The sequence below is a fragment of the Vanessa atalanta genome, chromosome 2 (assembly GCF_905147765.1).
Source record: "Vanessa atalanta chromosome 2, ilVanAtal1.2, whole genome shotgun sequence".
In the NCBI taxonomy this organism is placed as follows: Eukaryota; Metazoa; Arthropoda; class Insecta; order Lepidoptera; family Nymphalidae; genus Vanessa; species Vanessa atalanta.
In genome coordinates this window covers 7,882,173-7,904,133 of record NC_061872.1, presented here as the reverse complement: position 1 = coordinate 7,904,133, position 21,961 = coordinate 7,882,173, and the positions used below count along the sequence as shown (strand labels likewise).

General features: G+C 32.6%; 3 protein-coding genes across 3 annotated transcripts; 2 read left to right on the top strand and 1 right to left on the bottom strand.

The window, feature by feature from the left end:
- Positions 1-692: 692 nt before the first annotated feature.
- On the bottom strand, positions 693-6,080 carry LOC125069825. Its single transcript, XM_047679415.1, has 7 exons — positions 5,915-6,080; positions 4,110-4,325; positions 3,869-4,000; positions 3,292-3,429; positions 2,697-2,817; positions 2,085-2,197; positions 693-2,004 (listed from the first exon to the last, which is right to left on the bottom strand). Exons 1-7 carry the CDS (start codon positions 5,936-5,938, stop codon positions 1,216-1,218), a joined length of 1,533 nt encoding a protein of 510 aa, XP_047535371.1. The 5' UTR covers positions 5,939-6,080; the 3' UTR covers positions 693-1,215.
- A 1,486-nt stretch (positions 6,081-7,566) lies between these two features.
- On the top strand, positions 7,567-14,314 carry LOC125069818 (nicastrin). Its single transcript, XM_047679402.1, has 15 exons — positions 7,567-7,761; positions 7,887-7,988; positions 8,134-8,329; positions 8,414-8,626; positions 8,996-9,097; positions 9,439-9,529; positions 9,760-9,829; positions 9,983-10,087; positions 10,730-10,965; positions 11,192-11,456; positions 12,037-12,191; positions 12,938-13,168; positions 13,239-13,341; positions 13,411-13,633; positions 13,906-14,314. The coding sequence occupies exons 1-15, from the start codon at positions 7,710-7,712 to the stop codon at positions 13,928-13,930; spliced, it is 2,169 nt and encodes a 722-aa protein (XP_047535358.1). The 5' UTR covers positions 7,567-7,709; the 3' UTR covers positions 13,931-14,314.
- Positions 14,315-14,816: 502 nt separating this feature from the next.
- Positions 14,817-21,718, top strand: LOC125072887 (cytosolic non-specific dipeptidase). The gene is made up of 9 exons (XM_047683571.1): positions 14,817-15,202; positions 15,280-15,477; positions 15,552-15,813; positions 16,930-17,077; positions 18,022-18,122; positions 19,315-19,445; positions 20,333-20,455; positions 20,564-20,722; positions 21,160-21,718. Exons 1-9 carry the CDS (start codon positions 14,936-14,938, stop codon positions 21,208-21,210), a joined length of 1,440 nt encoding a protein of 479 aa, XP_047539527.1. The 5' UTR covers positions 14,817-14,935; the 3' UTR covers positions 21,211-21,718.
- Positions 21,719-21,961: the final 243 nt, after the last annotated feature.

The window sequence follows — 21,961 nt, the reverse complement described above, 5'->3', positions numbered from 1 at the left end:
TTTGCCAATTTTTTATAGGTACACGTTCAATCGGGTTTCCTTCCACTGCTATTGTTTTATTTTTTGCTTAAATTTGTAACTTTTGCGTAGGTTCACTGAATCAGCCAAATTTTCAAACATCATCATCATGTTCAAAACCTTAAAATGTAAGGCTCCTGTTTATTATTTATATGCCTTTATCATTCCGAATAATGTTTTCAAAAATGTTTTAAAAACTGCCATATTCATGGTTTTAGGAGAGAGGATCTTGTCTCACCTCTCTTCCTATTATAAATAAGTTCACATATATATTTACTTGGTGGTAAGGCTTTGTGCAAGCCCGTCTGGATGGGTACCACCCACTCATCAGATATTCTACCGCCAAACAGCAGTACACAGTATTGTTGTGTTCCGGTTTGAAGGGTGAGTGAGCCAGCCATTAGTAATGTAAGGAATGGTTAATATTTCTTACAACGCCATTGTCTATGGGCGGTGATGACCACTTACCATCACGTGGCCCATTTGCTCATCCGCCTACCGATAGCATAAAAAATAAAATAAAAATGTCTAATTGGTTCTCATGCCGTGGTTTAAATTATTTGAAATACGAACCATTTTTTATATAAAGTATGGTGATTTTATGTTTATTTAATGATTGTTGTGCATGTTCGAACTTTTAAAGAGGTAGGTGAAATAAAAAGTGTTTATTTTTGTAATTACTTATATTAAAATTATAACTATTTGTTATCGAGTGATTAACACCTTATTAAACAGAGTATAATTCTACATCCGAATCTGCAATTATAATGACCAAAAACAAGCAAATTCATAATAATAATAATTAATCTACTAGTCAAAATATTTACTAATAAGGATGATGATGCCTCATGTCATTAAAATAATACAATTCTTGTAATTAACCATTCGTGAAATATAACAATTCATTAATATAATTATGATCTTCCTAAATCACAAAATATTCACTCTGGGGACATTTCGCACAATGAAACATTAAGTAGTATCTCATGCATACTGCACAAAACTCAGTATGCATTATTTATCACAGCACTTGCAAAGATTGCAATGTCAAAAGACTAAAATATTTACAATTAAAACAGTTCATGCACAGTAGGAAACCCCAGAGGAAACGTCTGAGACTCTAAATTAGAGTAATGAATAACATTACATAATGATTCTCAAATATGTACTTATTATAAGTATTAAAACTAGAATCGCTTATCTGCGATGGCGACGTTTTTTCTTGTTTCGGGCGCCGTTGGCGGGCGGGGCCTGCGGCTGCGACGGGCCGCTGGACGAGGACGGCGGCGGCACGGGCGGCGTGGGCTGCAGCACCACGGTGTACGCGTACGCGTCGTCGGACGCGTAGCCGTTGTGTCTATGCGAAGCGGGTGGCGCCACGTGCGGCATGGTCCCGCTGCGTCGCTGTGGCCCCGGCGGCGGCACCGGCGGCATAGGTCCGTTGTGTCTCTGCGGTCCCGGCGGCGGCACGGGCGGGATGGGCCCGTTCAGGGCCGCCCTCAGACGCTGCCGGATGCGTCTACGCGCGTTTCGCGAGAGGGACTGCTCGTTTATTATCTGATCGTTTTGAACTGTAGGCTGAGGTTCGGGCTCAGACGATTCCGACGTTCGACCTCCGGATGAGTTCTGATTGATCGTCGATGAGTTTTCGATTCTTGCTCGTATTTCGGCTTCCGACCGAACCAGAGCGTTCGCCTCCTGTCCGAGCATGGCGAACGCTCGGGAGAGTCTCGCCACGTCGTTCTGCAAGTCTTGGAGAAAGGGTTCCAAGTTGTTGGCGTTGTTCTGATTGTTGCTCCGATTGGCGATCCTTAAGACGGCTCTCGGCTGCGATTGGTTGGCGAGCTGGTCGGGCGGCGTGCGTCGCACCGACAGCTTGCCACTGATCATGGCGGGCGCGATTAGTGCTCTTGCGTCCATTTCTTTGACCACTAAACAGTTTCCACGCTTTTTCAAAGAACCTTCACAGGATCTTACTGACCATACCTTAATAACAAACACAATATATTTTTTTTTAATTCTATGAATGTTTTACAGGAACATGATTTAAAGAGATAATTACTTACACAATCTGAAAATATAGCTTCACGGTCATTACCACAAATGGTAACAGTATAATTAAACGCGTGAGCTACCCAGGGGGATGCGGCCATCGTTAACCACGCGTACACTGCGTTGTCTGTAAATGTAACAAGTAATTAGTATAATCTTTTTTTTTTGGAGCAATGTCACATATAATCTTTACTTAATGTTATAATTATTATTTTTTATTTAAGGAACAATGTTTTTGACAAATTACCGGTCTAATTTGAAAAAATGTTTCATGTGTGAGATAGCTAGTTTATTGGGCTATGACCCTAAGGTATGGCACAGTTTTTTATCAAATAAAAAATGTACATTACACGAAAAATTTATGTTGCAACCATCATGAGAAAACAAATTTTTAGACAGTAATCAAAAATCAGAACAGGAGGTTGAACAAAGATAAAGATAGAAATCAAATTAAGTCCAGTTACTATATTCAAAACATGATTCGTTTTATAAGCAACTTTGTCCAACTTAGACTTAAATTTTTTATTGAAACAATTGTGTTAGTCATCTTAATATATTAACCCTACTATCCATTATTCCTACTGATCGGGAAATATAACAATACAAACAAAACCAATAATACTTACTACTTATTTCTATAGTCAGAAAAAATATACCCATGTCAGACACTCTGACAGCTGTCACTAACTTTCCAGGCACAGTTGAAAATTGCCATGCTTGTAAATACTCTCCATTTTCAGACCGACCCTAAAATTATTTTTAAGAATTATGTAATAACGGATGTTCCCCAGCTGGGTAAGTCAAAATTTTGGTTAAGAATTAGATCTTAAGTGTAATATTGTGTAAGTCTCTTATCTATGTTTTTAGTTACTATTGATATTTTCGAAATTGCTAGAAAAACGAGATAATTAATAACATGCAATATGTAAAAGAAAATTATTTAAATAAATATTATGTGTTTTCCATGTGCAGAATAAAATAAAATTTTAATATCTATGTCTTAAGACTCGAATATGCAATATGTTTGAGTTAAGCACATTAAAAAAAATCAACTTGCACATCAACCTATATGGTATGTATGAGTGTGGGTACTGACCCCACCAGCCTAGAATAATCTTAGATAAAAAGGCAAATGGCAGCCGTTCATACCACATAAATAAAAAACAAGCTCAAGCTAGTGATACTAAATTAATAAGATAACACACAGTTATTACACCTCACCTCAAGTAGATCTGGAGCATGAAAATAACGAAGATGATTAAGTAAACGTGCACTTGGTAATCTTTCTCCATTGCCATTTTTACAACAGAGACAACGAAAGAGACCTTTGCAGGCTTGTGGTGGTCTTTGAGCTGGTTCCTATGAATTAAAAAAACAAAATCATTCACGCACTAACAAAATGAAAAAGAAATCAATGGTTAGAATTAATATGCAAAAATATTTAATTTTAAAAATAATCTTTTTTTATTGTTTCTTTAAAATTATTCAAATGATCACGAAAAATGTTGCACTTATAAAATATAAAAAATATTATATTATGCAAATTGTATATTGCAATTCATCAATAGCTATAGTAAGACACTGTTAAGCTGTATGCCATCAAGTTCGCCACACACCAAACTCACACTAAAACATTATTCTTTCATCTTAGAAAAAGCAAAGGTTTCATTTTTAAAATAAAATCAATCTGAGAACCCATAACTAAGGAGTGATGGCAAATCAGCGACAATAAAAGGGCTTGATTTTAAAAAGGACCTTCTAAAATTAAAAATTTTAGTTTTATTTAAAATATACTAACATTTGTAACAGTAGGATTATTTCCTTCTTCATCATCATTGACTTCATTTTCACACTCCCCTGAGGTTGTTTCTTTAGCTGGTGTGCTGCTTTCTGAAGAGCCTGAGCCTGTAGTGGCTTTACTGCCTAATTTCTAAAAATATATTAAAATCATTAGAGCATGCAAACTAAATGTAATTATACAAGTCACTCTTTACTATTATACAGCATAAAGATATCATAAATTTTGAAAATTAACATACAAAAGCACGTAGTTTTCTAAAATTAGCTATTAATTCTTCCATTGCATAGTTGCGTGTGCCGAAGAACAGTGCCCGGCATACAGGGCATACGTCCAGACGCATCTTGCATCGGCCGCAAACATGATGTCCTTCGTTGCATTGAAATATTTGGCCTGAAGGTATTTCGTAACATACTGGACATTGTAAAAGGTCATCAAGATTCAGCAGAGATTCCGGCTGTCAACAAAATAAAAATTGTTAGTGAAAATATTATTAAAACAGATATACCTATTTCTGTATATCAATAAACTGTCAAACAGTATATATAAGTTCTTAATTAGGTTCAACTTTGTTTAATGACAAAATTGCAGTTTAAATGTTGGAATAGTTTATAAGTTTTAATCCCTTAACACATAGTAAACTCTAAAGAGATTATGTTAAACATCCACTATGAATAAATTATAATCAAGTGAATTATAATTGTTACTTACACCAAATTTCAAGTAAAATAACAATAACATTATATATAACTAAATAAATAACACTATCATTTCTTTAAAAAGTATTTATTCCGACATTATGATTATTAATAGATATTTGATAATAGTAATTAAAATAAAGTTATACACATTGTAATTATTGAATTGTGAAAGCATTGAAAAAAATTAAATATAACTCAATTGTTCTGAATACCAACTTGAGCTTGATAAAGCCAAATAAAATCTTAACATAAAAATTTCTTAACTAGAAAGTATTACATAATCAAAGCCATACATTATAAATGGTAAAGAAACAAAGAAAAGTTAAGAAAACAGAACTTCTTCATTGTATTTTTTTACTTTATACTGATTAAAATCTTAATTTTATAAAATTATTACATAATTGGAAGATTTAAATAAAAATACCAATTTCATTGTTACATTTAAACATAATAACAGGATTAATTTCTACTAATAATTCATAATATTAAATTTACACACCATAGTTAATGAAATTTAAATTTACCCACATTATAAAAATTCATTCTTATAAAAGAAAATGGCAACTTTTTAGCTATCCTTTATCTTAGTGTATGTTGAAATACAACAACAAGTCACTGTAAGGCAAAAACCTTGTTAAAAATCTTCTCAAGGAAACAAAATAATTTAAATTCAAATGGGTATCAATTTACACATGTAATTGAAATGTATTAAATATTATCAGCATTCTTTTTAGACTGTAGAATATTTAAATTTTATGATTAAAATAAGATTAATAATTCATTAATGGGAACTAAAAGTTGGATTCAAAATTAGCTAAATGCGCAATTTAGGAGATATCAACTCATAAAAATGATGAAAGTAGTATAAAACTTTATATATTTTTTTAATGATATAAATTATGATAACTAAAATGTAGGGTAATATAATTCTTTGCGTGTGGGCATTTTTACCTATTAAAACTAAAACTAGTAACCAATAGTCCACTTGATCGTTTATTTTTAAATAAAAATTTTAATTTACCCTCATGTAAGAAATATTTACAAATTGAAGTACTCATTAATAGTATTTTTAACTTTGTATATTCAAGACAAAAACAACATTTGGATGTTAACGTAAATACCATTTGATTTAAGAGATCTTTACGTGGCTATTTATTTTGAGCCACGCTCAATGATGGATATTTAGAAAATATAATATACTGGAATAATAAATTAATGAATAACAATTTTAAATGATAGGACACGTTTATGCAAAACACGTATATAAAAACTATCGACCAACCGACAAGGTTGAAACAATGGAAGTTTTCTGATTTTCAATTTTATATGAACAAGTTATACAAACCTTTATCTCTGCCTTTTCTACCATTTTATAAGTTTATATTTATTATGCATTAACTAAAATTAAACGCAATTAAACTATGAACAGAAAACACGATGTTAATATATTAAAACACAGCTGTGGCTGATACAAATGGCCGACTCGACAATTCGTGAGTTATACATTACAAATATTACAATAGCTAGGCCAGTGTTGCCTAATGGGTTATTTCACTGAAAGGTCTAAGCTTATTTTTACTATCAGAATCATTATAACAACACTTTAATAACAATAAACTGTACTATGTTTTTTATGAGCAATGACGCATATTTATTATTTTAAATACCTTATATATTTTTTTCCATCAGTAAAATATATAGAAAAATAATATTAAGCAGTGAGCAAGGAGATGAAGCGAAAAATAATTTATATGTCGTTATCGCTATACATATACTCTTAAATTTGCAATTGATTAATCTATAAATCATTTGATTTTAGATTTACTATACTTAATAATATTTTTGTTTTAGAACAAAAGTAATGTAGTGTACATTACTTTTGTTTACTATATTACTTTTGTTTTAAAACAAACATCAAACTACCAGCGTATAAAAAAGATAGAATTCATAATCAATATCTAAGTGTTGACTTGGAACTTTCTCCCCTTTTTTTCTAAAAATTACCGTTCTATGATACTATTATAATAATAATAATTCACGCTCGTCAAATATTATAATAATTAATTAAAACGTACACTGTTCAGCTAGTAATTAACCAATCTTACTTTGATCTGACGCTCTTGAGTATTTCCGATTTATATAAACGGCTCATATACGGTAGAGGTACACTATGCGCTTGAGTAAATCCCAAAATGTCCTTCCTAGCGCTCCCCTACTATTGCGGAGAGTGTAGGGCAAACAACGGGCGTAATAATTCCATAATTTCATTGCATCTATAAGAATAATATTATAAGGGATAAAAATTTTTTTTTTAGATGTAGTGATATTTTCTAATACAACAACAATCTTTGAAATGAAATTATAATTTTATATTAACGAGAAAATAATTGAATTATCTTTTGTCATTCAACAAAAAAATATACAAAATATACTAGACCGCTGGCAGTAACCAATACAATTTCCAAAGAAATTGAACTATCAGTTTTATATCACAACTTCTAAAGGAGTGCCTGAGTGAGCAGTCAAATTGCTTAATGAAAATATAACGATAACATATTACAAAATAAGGATACCATAATTAAAGTTAGTTATCGATAATTTCCGAAATGAACTTATTCACGTAGATATATAACAACTATTTTACATCTCGTCAAAACAAAGTTAGTGGACTTTGTTTTTTTTTTTTGTATATGATATAAGTGTAACTATTCAAATTTTTTTTTTCAAAAATATATTTTTGTTACGGCCTCGTCCTCATCGTGCCCCCATGTTCGGATTTACTTTAATTGTATATTGTCAACCTTCAATTGGTGCTATCTTACATAACTTTAAATACATATCAGCTGATTGTTAACGCAAATAAGAATTGTATTTAAAGTTTGTACAAAAATTTCTTATGGATAAGATACAGAAGCGTCAATCTGTTTCTGTTGATATCTTTTTATACATGACAACTGACATAATATATAGTGGCGTATTCGTGACTCAATTTCTTAAGTCAGATAGTTGTCATTTGTCATTTTAAATATTGAGATTATTTGTTTTTAAATAAATATAATGGGATTAAGTACAATTATTAAAGGATAATTATATTAAAATTAGATGATTTAAAATCTATTTGAGTTATGCAAATTTGAATAATGGGTTTTAGAAACTTGATTTTTCTCGTTATATTGACCATTGGAATCAACGGTAAGTTACCTTAATTTTTTTAGTTCTTTATTTACTTTGAAAAATTAGTTGGACCATAATATGATGTTATTTTTAAAGCATTCGTAGCTTAACTATTCGTGATAAAATTTAACCGAATATTGCAGTGATTACATGTGAAAGGCTTCATGAACAAATTTACTCATCGATCGAAGGTGGAGCTGGTTGTTTTAGAAGGCTAAATGGGACTCACCAAGCAGGATGTTCATGTAAGGTTTTTTTTTTGTTATGGTTTCTCTTACATCATAATAATCTTTCACAGCATATAATAATTAATTATCCTCTTAGCTTTATAATTTTATTACAATAAACTATTTGTGAAATAAAAAAAAATGTATTGTATTTTTTTTAAAGCTTCTCTCAGTGGTGCAGTTGGAGTAGTACATATGATTCAGAATATAACTGATGCAGAATGGCTAGTATACAATTCTTCAGCTGGACCTTACATGGCAGTTGTCAGTACAAGTTTGTTCTATGATATAATAGAGCTATTCATGCAACAACCAGATAATGTTGCTGGAGTCTTGTTATATGACAATGCAACCATGAGGTAAAAGACGCAATTAAAACTATATATATATTGCTTAAAGTCGAAAAAGCTGGAATTAATGTCTTTTGTTGTGTTTATTTTCAGACCTGATGCCTTTAGTCAAGAATCTCGCTGTCCAAATCAATACTCTTCATGGTCTAAGAGTCAATGTCCGGCGACTCAAGCTTCGAGTGGTTCTGAACTGGTATGGAATGAGAAAGGCACAAATTTATTAAGGAGAGACATACCTTTCCCTATATTTTTTTTACCGCAGACTCGAATCACAGAAATAACTAAAATTGAACAATGTTATAACAAGTAAGTGAAAAACTGTAAATAATTAGTAGGTATTAAGTATAGCACGGCTTTTGTTAACTTAGATGTAAGCCCAACTGGGTAGGTATTATCAAATCAGCAATAACAGTACTTAGTATTGTTGTTTTCCAGTTTGAAGGGTTAGGGTCAGTGAGTTAGTGTAATTACAGGCACTAGGAACATAAATTCTTAGTTAAGTTGTGGTGCATTGGTGAAATTATTAATCCTTACAGTGGCAATGTTTACCAATAGTGCCAACTATTTAAAATCATATACCTCTCCGTATTTGCTAGTCTGCCTACCAAATAGAAATAAAATAACCATAGAATTAATGCTTCATGCTACAAATTTTCATAACAATCTCAATTTCAGATTTAACATCGATAAAGAGAACCAAAAAGGTCAAGCTCTGTGTTCATTGCAGTTGAATTCATTTATGTATGCAGCAGTCAACAGTGTTGTTTGTTTGAGAAGGTTAGCATATCATCTTAAGCCTAGAGAAGTTTTAAATTGTGTAGAAATATATATATAAATGATCGATTGAGCCAAGAAATAAAAAGTTAAGCATAATCATTATTGAAAATTTGAAAAATTGTTTTTTATTTATAGGAGTAAAGCTCTCACACAAAAAAAATAGAAAGATTGTTGACAAACAAAGGAGATGTTTTGATTTTACAAATAATAATAATTTGATGTTTACCAATGTATTTTAAAAGTAGATTTTCATATACAGTGTAATGTACTGGTTTTTATGTTATTGTTGTTCTTGTCACTGAGATATAGATAAAAATAAATACAAATGTTTTGTCCATCAGGTCTGCATCATCCGCTATTTTAACACCAACGAAAGTATGCGATCCACTTGGTGATTACAATGTCTATTATTCTCTTTTCCCTCGTGCAAAGGTATGTTTTATATTTATGTTAACATTACTAAACATTTTTTTCAGTATTTTTAACAGATATGAAATATTTTTAGAAGGGCAGCATATAACACTTTCAAAACTCTATTATAATATGCTGAAAATATAATATTAGAAAATTAGTAGAAAAAACACTTGTTGTTATTGTTATTTTTTGTTATTTTTTTAACAATATTAGACTATTTTAGTATGAAAAATGATAAATTATTCCAGGAATCTGAAACTAAAAAGAAACCTGTCACTTTGGTCACAGCACGATTAGACTCAGCATCTCTATTTGATGGTAAGTTATTTAATAATTTTTTGTTCATAATACTTAAGTATTATAGCAAGTATTTCATCAAGAAATATAGTATTTGTGGCAAGACAAGTAAAATATTTTATTTTCACATAACATTTGGTAGTATATTGTTTGAATTCTAAATATTTTTTTTAGGGGTTGCTCCTGGTGCAGCTAGTTCAGTGGTGGGGATGGTGGCGCATATCGTCGCTGCGGCGACTTTAGCGCAGATAATTCCTGTGGCTGATGTCAATTTATATGGTAAAACTCTAATCAAATGTATCTTTAATTCAACTCCAATATCCACACTAGGTGTGATAGTGCATATTTTCTATGAAACAGAAAATGATTGTTATAATTATAAATATCTGAGTTATAATAATAATAGTAGAACTGGCTTTGTATACTATTTTAAGCTTAATAATATGCTGTAATAACATATAAGTTTTTGATGAAAATTTTAATATAAGAACTTAAAAAAAATGTCTCAATAAATAATAATAATCTCTTGTTATTGAATTTGTGTACACGCAAATATGCTTCCAACACTTTCGAAATTCCATTGTAGAAATGTCTAAATTATATCCATATTTAAACAACAAGCAACAAAGATTTAACTTTTAAAGAAATATTTATGAAGATAATCCCATATAATGTTGTCTTAGATTTTCGCGATTATTACACATTGAAATAAAACTAGTTTTTAACGGATTTAATCGCGTATATTAATTATTTTATTTTATTTTAACATCCCGACGTTTCGAGCACTTTGCAGTCTGCCCGTGACCACGAACACTGCAAAGTGCTCGAAACGTCGGGATGTTAAAATAAAATAATTAATATACGCGATTAAATCCGTTAAAAACTAGTTTTATTTCAATAATCCCATATTTTTTTTTTTAGATGAAAATGTGTTATGGACTTTATTCAATGGTGAATCCTTTGATTATATTGGATCTCAGCGGATCGCTTACGACATAGCCCAAGGGGCATGGCCACCGATCTCTCCTCTCTCCCCAAAAGACATCAACTTGCATATAGAGCTCGGACAAATGGGGGGATCTCTGAAGTTATTCAAGGAAAACTCGTTTTGGCCGTTATATGCGTTTGCTCCATATGGTTCAGTTTTACCGGAACAGGTATTATACACTTATTTTATTGATCTACAAGCTTACCTCGCTTTCTACATTCCTTCAATGTAAACAAAAAGGTTATGTCACTTATCAGGCCACGACGATCCTTTGCTCAGATATTGCTTTAAAAATAAAGGCGAACACAATTTCGCATCTTTATTAATATTAAGAATGCTTTATTAAATATTCTAAAATATTCGAACTGATTGCATTATAATTGTTTTGATTTCAGATAACGGCATTCTTAGTTGAAATGGTAAATAACTTGAATCTAAATAATATGACGTTGGCCCCGATATTTACACCCAATTTACCGCCGTCCTCTTTACATTCGTTCCGAAGAATACTCGGCAATATAACGGACAATGACATGCCTGAAATATTGCTTGTTGATCATAACGAGACTTTCTCTAACAAGTTCTACCAATCTGCGTTGGATGATTACGAAAATGTTGGATACATGTATCACAATATAAGTATAAGCAGTGATGGTAAATGTAAGTATGGAATTACTTAAATCAGAATTCATTGAGGCTAAGGTATTACGTCGGCGCTTTTAAATATAAGATAATATATATGTCACCGTAAAATTGTAAATAAAATATAGTCTAACGGTATATATAATTTTGCGGTGATGTATACGAAATATATTAGCATTTTTTTATATAATAGGCTCTATATTTATCATTAACACATAATAAGTTATCGCCCGTGGCTTCGCTAACTTAGGGGTTGGTCGTCAGGTGCTATGCATAAAAAGTAGTATACAAAACTTCACCTGGTTCGGTTCAGTGGTCTGACTGGAAAAAGCAACAGACAGACAGACAGACATAGTTATTGTGGCATTTATGATATTTGTATAGATAATAATAATTATTAAATATAAATAGGCCACTGATTTTAAAAAAATATTTTTTTTCATAAAATCAATTTTAGTATTACTATTATGAAATTAATAGTTAAGCTTCGGTTGAAATCGATTATTATATAATAATATGCATTTTAGCTGTAATTAAAATTGATTGATGAAGCTTTATAGAATTGCTTACTTAAAGGATTATTGTTTTTTTTTTTTAGTTCTATCGACGGATGAGTTGCTGGCAAATGGGACGATGAAAGAAAGTGATGCGCAAGTAAAGATAGCCAGAGTCGCGACAGCTCTTGCGCGCACTCTTTACCAAAAAGTCGCGGGGAAACCTTACAACGGTGTCGTATCAGCTTCGGCTCACTTAGTAAGATCATTTTCACTTAATGAATATGTATTGTCTTTTCTACACAGTATAAAACGAAGTCACGTCTAGCCGTCGGGTTCGGTCGGATTTTAATGCGGTTTTCATTAATAAATACAGTGATTCTCTAGATATAGATATTATAGTAGAGAAAAGCCGAGATTTTCAACTTTCCTAGCCGGAAAAGACAAGATTTTTTCTTTTTACGTCTGTTCTTTAATTTTTAATTTGTATATAGACCCTTATTGTACCCGTGTGAAGCCGAGAAGGGTTCTTGTTATATAAACGGTAATTAGTGTCTTGATTCTTGAATGATTAATTACCAACGCACAGTATAAAATATAATATAACCATAATTTGAAAGACACTGTTTCATAAAGGAAAGCAGACTAAGAATATATTTTGAATTATGATTTTAAGGGAGTGCTGCAGTCCCTCGATCATAAACTTCATTCAATCCACTATCACTGTGCAATATGTCATAATTTTTATACATAATAATGCGTATGTTATTTCACTTTACGACTTGTAGTGTTTAAATAAGTATTCATATTGTATGGGATTCTAATGTTTTAAGCAGTTTTTTGTTTTAGGTCGCATTGCAATGCATACTATATATCTACAGTTGATTTTGCAATAATAGTTAATATAATTTACAATGGAATGGTCATGAAGTAACTATGTATTGTTTTTTATCTAACACACAATAACACCAGAAGGACGTAAGATATCGTCGATTTACAATTCAGATTGACGAAATGCTGTACTGCTTCCTCCGGAGCCAAGCGTGCCGGCTGCTGGCGGCGGCGGACTACGCCAGCAGCGCCGAGGAGACGCCGGCCGAGCGGCCCGCGCCGCTGTACGTGGGCGTGGCGGCGTGGGCCAGCACGCCCGCCGTGTACGCCGGACACCTGCTGGCGCTGCTCACGGGCACGCACCTCAGCGTCAACAGGACCGCTTGCGACAAGTTTGACGAACCCGTAAGGATATCAATTAAATCGATATTCAGCATGACGTCCTGCTTCTTTGATTATTCACTAATATTTTTAGGGCTTCTCATACTACTGGCTGAGAGGATGGAATCACAGCGGTATTTGCATCCAGACTACGATGAACTTCAGTCAAGCCGTCAGTCCGGCCTTCGATAAATCAGGTATTTTCATTGGACGAGTTTCGTTTTCTGTAATTTTGGGTCGAGACTGATCTAATAGCAACGTTTCAGACTATGACATGTCGTCGGGCGAGTTTTCGACGTGGACGGAGTCGGTGTGGCAGGCGATGTGGGTGCGCGTGTTCGTGCGCGCGGGCGGCGGCGGCGCCATCACGGCGGCCGTGGCCGGCGTGTTCGCCACCGCCGCCGCCGCGCTCGTCACGCACTGGCTGCAGAGACACGCCGCGCTCGTGTTCCTCGACTCGCCCGCCTCCATGCACAGCGACGCCTCGGGGTATGACACTCACGTTCTTAACTGTACTGTAATTACTGCCCTGAGACATGGTGCTGTATGAAATATAGATCCCAACCTTGGGAGCAAAGATGTTCTATTCGTTGTGCACGTAGACACCCTGACTCTCTCGCCCTTCAAGCCAGAACACAACAATATTTCTGTTTGCCGGTAGAATATATTGGAAATAAATAACCAATATAAGTGTTGTTGTTGTGTGTTGTAATTATAACTTATTTCATTGTTCTAATTGTAATTTTAATGTTTTGTTTCAGGATTATAAGGACAGTAAACTGCTAAGACGAATGTGGATGCTAGGAACAATAATATTGTATGTAGTATATAATAAAATTAGCAAAGAATAAAGCATTCCACAAAACTAACTTAAAATAATAAAATCAACTGATCACAATATAATTAATTAAAACTAATTAAGTGAGACCACAATTTCACATGGTAAATGCTTATTTCGCTAATTGTTGACATATCCGAATGATTAATTATGATTCTTTCAGTATAATTTAGGCTTAGTCTCAATGTAGTTGCAGTGTCTTTAGCCAATTATTTGAAAATTAAACCATTGACACCCAACTAAATTAAAAACATATTTATTGATCTCTTGAAAGTCTATTGCCTTAATAATTATTTTGTAAATTGCATTAGTGTGTACCGAATTTATTTAAAACAAACAATTAAATTATAAGTATAACTTTTTTTGTTTTATTTTCCCCTAGTGTAGTCTTAAACTATAAGATATAGTTACATACTGTGTAATTAAAGCAACGACTGCGTCGTTGTTATAATAATTATACGCGAGTATAAATTTCAATATACAATAATAATACAATACATAATTTCAATATACAATAATAATATAACACATTAAGTAGTTTTTTCTTGCTAAATCTATTACTTATTTGTTTTAAGCTCCTCTTTGATTTTAGTGCTGTTGGCTCTTATCCAGAATGTTTTTTTTTTTTAATTAGGTTTGGAGACATTCATGTTATGTTCTAAAATAATAAACAGATAAATATAAGAATGAGCATTGATGAAATTATGTAACAGTCATGACTGTGTAGACTCAATTGACTAAAATCTATTGCGTTATAATAGGAATGTCATTTTCATAGTTGGCACCTGTCACGTGTCAAATTTCATTTGAAACTTGAAATGTCTTTGATTACAAGAGGCTTACGTGTTTGCTATGGTTCCAGTTTGCCGGCGATTGCACTGACATCGACTGCTAATAAATTCCGCCCCTTTTGTCGTACATATTCAGTCACACAGAAACAAGTGCCTAAGAAAATGGCAGCAGAGAGAACGTTGCCTCAAATATTTAAGTTTGTTGATAAGAATGCGGAATCTTACAAAGCTCTTTTAAAAGAAGCAGTTGCTATTCCATCAGTGTCGTGTGATCCTAAATACCGAGATGATTGTGTACGAATGGTACATTGGATGCAGGATAAATTAAAGGAAGTAGGAGCATCAACGGAACTAAGAGATATTGGTTATCAAACGATTGATGACAAACAAATAAAACTGCCTCCTGTTCTTATTGGTAGCTTAGGAAACGTATGTTATTAATTTATCACATCAAACCTTTTCATTTATCTTGTTCATTAACTTATTATTGTCCTAAATATTTCAAGGATCCTACAAAGAACACAATTTGTGTGTATGGACATTTGGATGTCCAACCGGCCCTTAAATCTGATGGTTGGGAAACTGAGCCATTTGATCTGCAAGAAAGAAATGGTAAGCTCTATGGGCGAGGCTCTACTGATGACAAAGGACCAGTGTTGGGCTGGCTACATGCAATCAATGCATACAAAGGCATTGGTGAAGAGGTATGTATATATGATAATAAAATATAAAAAAATGATTGATTTTAAAAACAATTAAAAATATATTTCATCTACAGCTACCAGTTAACTTAAAATTCATATTTGAATGTATGGAAGAATCTGGATCTGAAGGCCTTGATGAATTGCTAATGGAAAAACTAAAACCAGAAGGTTTCTTTGATACTGTGGACTATGTGTGCATTTCTGATAATTACTGGTTAGGCACTACCAAACCTTGTATCACATATGGTTTGAGAGGGATAAGTTATTATTTCCTTGAGGTTGAGTGTGCCAAAATGGATCTACACAGTGGTGTTTATGGGGGCACTGTTCATGAAGGTATTTTGTCAATGTTTCTTACTTGATATTCCTTTAACATTAAAGAGATAATAATTTTACTCTGATTACATCTTCAAAGAGGCAAAGCTAATTACAGGTTTGAATACATACATCATTGTATATCTCAATTTACATAGATTACAGCATTAATGATATGATAATTAATGTACAAGCTGGAAACTGATTCAAATATAGAATGTGTTGCAACAGACTTTCCTTTATGGGCGATAAATATTTGTTCAATGATAATGATAATTTTATTTTCATGCCAGTTACTCATTGAATTATATACATACATATTGTGTCACGAGTCATATTTGTATTATCAGTTGCATTTGTGCTTAATGTAGAATGGTATAAACAAATATAATGTAACAATGAGACATATTATGATTATAAGCTATTATAGATCTGTTAACTCTCAAAGGTGCACACCTCCATATTCAATTATCGGTGTGCATTAAAAAATATAATCTAATTTGTATTGTATCTGCTGTCTCAATTTCTATATTAGTTATTATGCACACTAAGACATTTTGTGAGCCTCTTGTCTCACACATACAAATGCATGCCAATAATTTAACCTGGATGGGTGCACTTTTGTGTGTGAACAGATTTATATGAATACTACTTAAACTTAATACACACTAACTCCACAAGGTTTCACCTTTATTTATATACTGCTATGTCCCTGTGAGTCATGATGTAATCTTTTTCAATGAATAGGCTATGTAATGGGTGTACAAAAATATTGCCTCAAATGAGACGAGTAGATCCTGATAGCTGCATTCAAACAAAGGAAATGTTCAGCTTAAATAGAAAGATATATATATTTGGCTTTCATCCAAGAGCTTATTAATTTGTTGGGATGAAAAGTATGAGTAGTTGCAATGAATTTGTTAATAATCATCACTGTGAGTTGTATTCAAATGTATTCATGGTAATTGTACTTTGTTGTGCAATCCTGTGCACATTTTCAATGTTTTAATAAGCTTTTCTGTATAATTTAAATATACCATATATGTGAGGAATTATTACAGAGCGTCTCACACTCTGAAGATTAGATTTTAATTGATTTGATCATTCTACTATAATATTATATACTTCTATTTTTAGCTATGTCGGATTTAATTTATTTAATGAACACACTGGTCGACAAAGACGGCAAGATCCTAATCACCGATGTCTATAAATCTGTTGCTCCGTTGGTTGAAAGTGAAAAGAAATTATACAACTCAATTGACTTTGATCCTGAGGCATACAGGTTTGCATAATTAGCTTTACATATGATCCATTACAATAAGGTTCAATTGGAAATGGTGTAGAATAAAACTTTGATTTAACATTCAAAGATGATTCGAAATATTTTTGAATATTAAATAGTTCTCTTTGTGTTTGGCTATGACCTATCTCAAAGACTAACTAACAGCACAGGCACTATTGCATAAGTACAACAGTCTGTACACACACTGATGGGAAGGTAATTATTAAGAATTTCTTTATAGAAACAGTTAAATGTTTATTGGATCGATCTGGAAAATAAATAACTAAAAAAAAATTAAAGCATACTCTACATATAATATTAAAATAAAAATATTTATTTTTGAGTATGTATTAATGAAATTGAATGAATAATGGAACACATTATCATTGATCGTGTGTAATCGTGTTAGCAACTAAATAAGATAAGCTATCTGTAAATTACACAAAATTACCTAATCACCTGATATTGTAATCAAAATACACTAAGATTTATGGATGATACACGTGGCTGAAGTAATAATACCTTTTCGCGTTTCACGCTGACTTTACATTTTTAACGTTTCACACAAAATCGATCTTGGAACTCACTTCGCGCCAAAAAATTATATTTTTTTATTTTATTTTTATTATCTATGTAGGTAGACAGGCAAATAGGATACCTGTCACGATAAATGCCCATCAACGCCAAAGACATTGGTGCTGTAAGATATATTAACCGTTCTTTACATCCTTAATGCGCCACCACTCTTGAGAACTTAAATGTTATGTTTCTTGTGCCTGTAGTTACACTTGCTCAAACACCCTTCAAATCGAAGTTTAACAAAACTAAGCATTGCTGTTTGGCGGTAGAAGAAATGATGAATGGGCTCGCACAAGGCCCTACCACTAACTAATGCAATTATGCTATTACTATTGAAAAATACAGGGATTTTGTATGCCTTTCAGACAATCAATTGCGGCTCATAAACTCGCACATAACGGGGTCAAGGAACAGCTCTTGATGCACCGCTGGAGATACCCCAGCTTATCATTGCATGGAATTGAAGGTATGAATAGAAACAAATATGTATTGATACATGTTTATTAATTATTATGTTGGGCCTGTTTGGCATTTTAGATCGCAACAAAGGCATTTCCGGCCACTATCAGTGGCACTTTCTACTACCAAAAAATCATTTGAATAATTAGTTAAATTCTTAATCAACACATATTTATGACTTTAGTTTTTAAACTAAAAAACATATCTTGTGTTAAAAATGATTATCTATATAATGTGTAGAGTGATAAAACCGTTATTTAACAGGTTTTACACAACGATAAGGATAAAACACAGTACAACAATAACACTAGTAGCTTGTCATTTGTTTGAAATGCGAGTACAAGGTCAATTTAATTGAATTCAATGACCGAATACGAATCGAGTATTCTCTAAATCGACTTCGGTTACTTTTTTAAATAAGGAACATATGAAACAATATATTCTTAATAAATTAAATATATGTGCTTGAGGATGATGTTTTTATTCCATGTCAGTTATTTTCACCATAACTATGTATATTAATTTAAAAAAACATTACGTTTTTACATTTTTTTAATTAATATATTGAACAATAAAAAAACTAAATTTATTCATTGAGTCTTGATTGAGTGCTTTATTGTGTTATTAATAATAATATAGTACTTATGCTACAAGTGGAACAGTAAACTCTGTCACGCTTTCACGACTAAATCACTGAATCGATTTTGGCGAAATTTGGTACGAAGAAAGCTTCAACCACAAGACACGATAGAGGCTATATATTTTTTTCATTTAACCCAAATGTTTAAATTTGGGGATGAAGGTTAGTGTGTACGTTATAATTATATTATACATTTCACACGGTTAATGATTCGTATTTAACTAGGTCAATATATATTCAATTGAATTTTGTGTAATCTGTCTTGGAAAAAGTGTCCCTCTCAAAAGAATGGTATTTATATATAAAATTATTTTATAAGTTTATATTTATTGATGATGAGAATGATGATGATAATTAATTTTCGTGTAAGCATAACAAAGGAGAAATGGTTCTTTTCTAAACATGGATATTAGTTTCAAATTTGTCATATTTGAATAATCCATGTGTTTTTATACATTTCTCTTATCTTGTTTCTACAAAATTTTAAAATTTCATGTTATCTTTTGTTAGAATTGAAATTCAAACAGATTATTGATTTCCTTTACTAATTTAATTTTAGGAGCCGCTTTCCAGCCCGGAGCGAAAACTGTTATTCCAGGAAAAGTAATTGGAAAATTCTCTATTCGTATTGTACCGAATCAGGAACCAGAAGAGATCGAGCAGCTTGTATTTGATTATATCAACAAAAAGGTAAAATTATTTATTTTAATTGTATCATAAAAGTACTTAGCATCATCAACATCACGTCAGCCGGAAGACGTCCGTTCCTAGACACAGACCCCCACAGATTTCCTCGATGGCCGGAGGCCGATGACCAGACCCATATCCAACGGCAACTTTGAACGTATCTGCTCATGCAGGGTCTTCCGATTCGAGGTCGACACTCAAAAACCTTTCGATCCCACGGGCCATCAGTACTTACAGTATAAATGGTACGATTTCGAAATAGGATAGTTATCTCATCTTTACGTATTTCTTCATCGGTTTTTATTTGTGCCTAATGAACATTATTTCATCATTTTCACTTAGAATAGGCAATACACGACGGAAATTCATCGGTGCTGTCGAGAAAACTACGTCAATTAAACCTTTACGGCGTCATAAAACTTAGAACAATACCCAATATTTCAACGAACAATACCTAACAATGAACAAAATAAGACAATAAATTGTTTTAATATAACAAACTACTCAATACTTATTTATGATTAATATTTATATACAATGGATTGAATAAAAACAATGGTAAACATTAATGAAGCGTGAAAATTTAATAAATAATTGAATTTTAGTAATAGTGAAGAAAAAAAACCGTTAATACAAGTTTAACTACTTTTATCGTTATTTTACAAGTCATCATCATAAATCTTGTGTCTTCCTGAAATGTTTCTCTTAGTTATGTTCAGCTCAATTTTTTCTGATACTAAAATAACTATTAAATAAAGAAAAAATATGGTGAACCTAACTACCGACTACTTACAATACCTTTAAACGTCTGCATAGCTGCATGGAATGAACCTCCATGTTTCGATTCCCTTTACACTAAACATGATTATGAAACGGCTTGGTGTGACCAGTGGGCGGAGCGTGGGTCGCCCAACAAGATGCGCATCACGGCGCAGAGTGGTCGCGCGTGGACCGAGAACCCCGACCACCCGCACTACCAGGCCGCCGCTCGTGCCACCAAGCTCATCTACCAGGTCAGTGCCGACTAAACTCTCGTCGATATTTTAAAGTTTTCCAGCAAGGGACATGGCGTTTGCTCTGGTATTCCTGTTACAAATTAAAAAATATATATTACCATGTAGACGGATCCCGACATGTCTCGTGAGGGCGGTTCCATCCCGGTGACGATCACACTGCAGGAGGCCAGCTCTCGCAACGTGCTGCTGCTGCCCATGGGCGCCGGGGACGACATGGCGCACTCGCAGAACGAGAAACTCAATGTGCGGAACTACATCGAGGGCGTGAGTACAATATTTATAACATCATTAATAATATATTTTGCTGTTTAATTTGACCCTTGTGGATTATTTACAGCGATATCGGTAGAAATGGCTAGTACTGAACGCTATCAAATAAAAGTCAATGACCCTTTCTTTTTTTATTAATTTTTTACACACACTTTAATTCGACATTTATCACATATTGTTAAAATTTAGGAATCTGATGGGTTCTTGGGCCACAGTTAGATTGGTTTTTATAAATACTTTTTAATAATCTTAGTGCCATCGTAATCGAGACTTTACGCTAATGCAGATTTTATTTGCTTACACTAAAATTTGCATATATGTACAATTGTACATATATGAAAAAAACCGATTCGATCATCTTCCTTTATACGCATTAAATTTTAGTATAAAAATACCGTTTTCATAATACATACAAACTTTTTTATTTTCAGATCAAACTTTTTGCTGCTTACTTGTACGAAGTTGGAATTCTTCCAAAATAATCGAAGAGATCTTCTCTTCGTATCATTTTGTATTGAAGTCGGTGAACACTTAAATATAAATATCGTGTTTTCGTCCAATACTTTGATATTTCTATTATTATTGTTGTATTAATTTAGCGTCAGACTACATATACCGTGGAGGTTTAAAATATTTACAGCGAAATGTTCTAACATTCCTTACTAAGTACAAGAAATTTTGTTCGCATTTTACATTCAAACGGATTGCGGAGTGCCTTATTTATCAGCATAATATAAACATGACATTAAGACTGTATTCGATTAATATTTTAAAATCCAACGTATGGTTTGTAATTTCGAACTTCATAATAAAGGCGAGCATTACAGCTTCGGTCCAAAGAGGCTTATATGAATAATTTGGTCTAAGCGACCACTGGTATGTGTTTTAATACTGTTTGCATAATATTTTTTATGATTTTCGCTTTACTCGGTTAAGAACCTTGTATTTTTATATTATTTTATTCTGCATAATAAAGTTTGTTAATTTAAATATGATATTTTATTTTTTGACATTAGACAACAACTCTTAGAAGATTATCTTTACTATATTAAAGTACTAGCTGAGCCCGCGATTTCGTGCGCGTTTGAATTTAATAAAAAAAGCGTGACTATTATTATTTTACATATAATTCTAAAATAAAAGTAGCTTCAGTTACTCCTTATTACATCAGAAATCTGCCAGTGAAAGTCCCGTCAAAATCGGTCCCGCCGTTCCAGAGATTAGCCAGAACAA

Excerpts from the sequence above, each read along its gene's own strand:
- LOC125069825 (XM_047679415.1), bottom strand. The coding sequence starts at position 5,938 with ATGGTAGAAAAGGCAGAGATAAAG. Across the intron at positions 3,430-3,868 it reads ATAATCCTACTGTTACAAAT|GAACCAGCTCAAAGACCACC; the intron begins GTTAGTATATTT and ends TTTAATTCATAG. Across the intron at positions 2,818-3,291 it reads ATGCTCCAGATCTACTTGAG|GGTCGGTCTGAAAATGGAGA; the intron begins GTGAGGTGTAAT and ends AAATAATTTTAG.
- LOC125069818 (XM_047679402.1), top strand. The coding sequence starts at position 7,710 with ATGGGTTTTAGAAACTTGATTTTTCTCGTTATATTGACCATTGGAATC. Across the intron at positions 7,762-7,886 it reads ATTGACCATTGGAATCAACG|TGATTACATGTGAAAGGCTT; the intron begins GTAAGTTACCTT and ends CGAATATTGCAG. Across the intron at positions 13,342-13,410 it reads TCCGGCCTTCGATAAATCAG|ACTATGACATGTCGTCGGGC; the intron begins GTATTTTCATTG and ends GCAACGTTTCAG.
- LOC125072887 (XM_047683571.1), top strand. The coding sequence starts at position 14,936 with ATGGCAGCAGAGAGAACGTTGCCTCAAATATTTAAGTTTGTTGATAAG. Across the intron at positions 15,814-16,929 it reads TGGGGGCACTGTTCATGAAG|CTATGTCGGATTTAATTTAT; the intron begins GTATTTTGTCAA and ends TTCTATTTTTAG. Across the intron at positions 20,723-21,159 it reads TGCGGAACTACATCGAGGGC|ATCAAACTTTTTGCTGCTTA; the intron begins GTGAGTACAATA and ends TTTTATTTTCAG.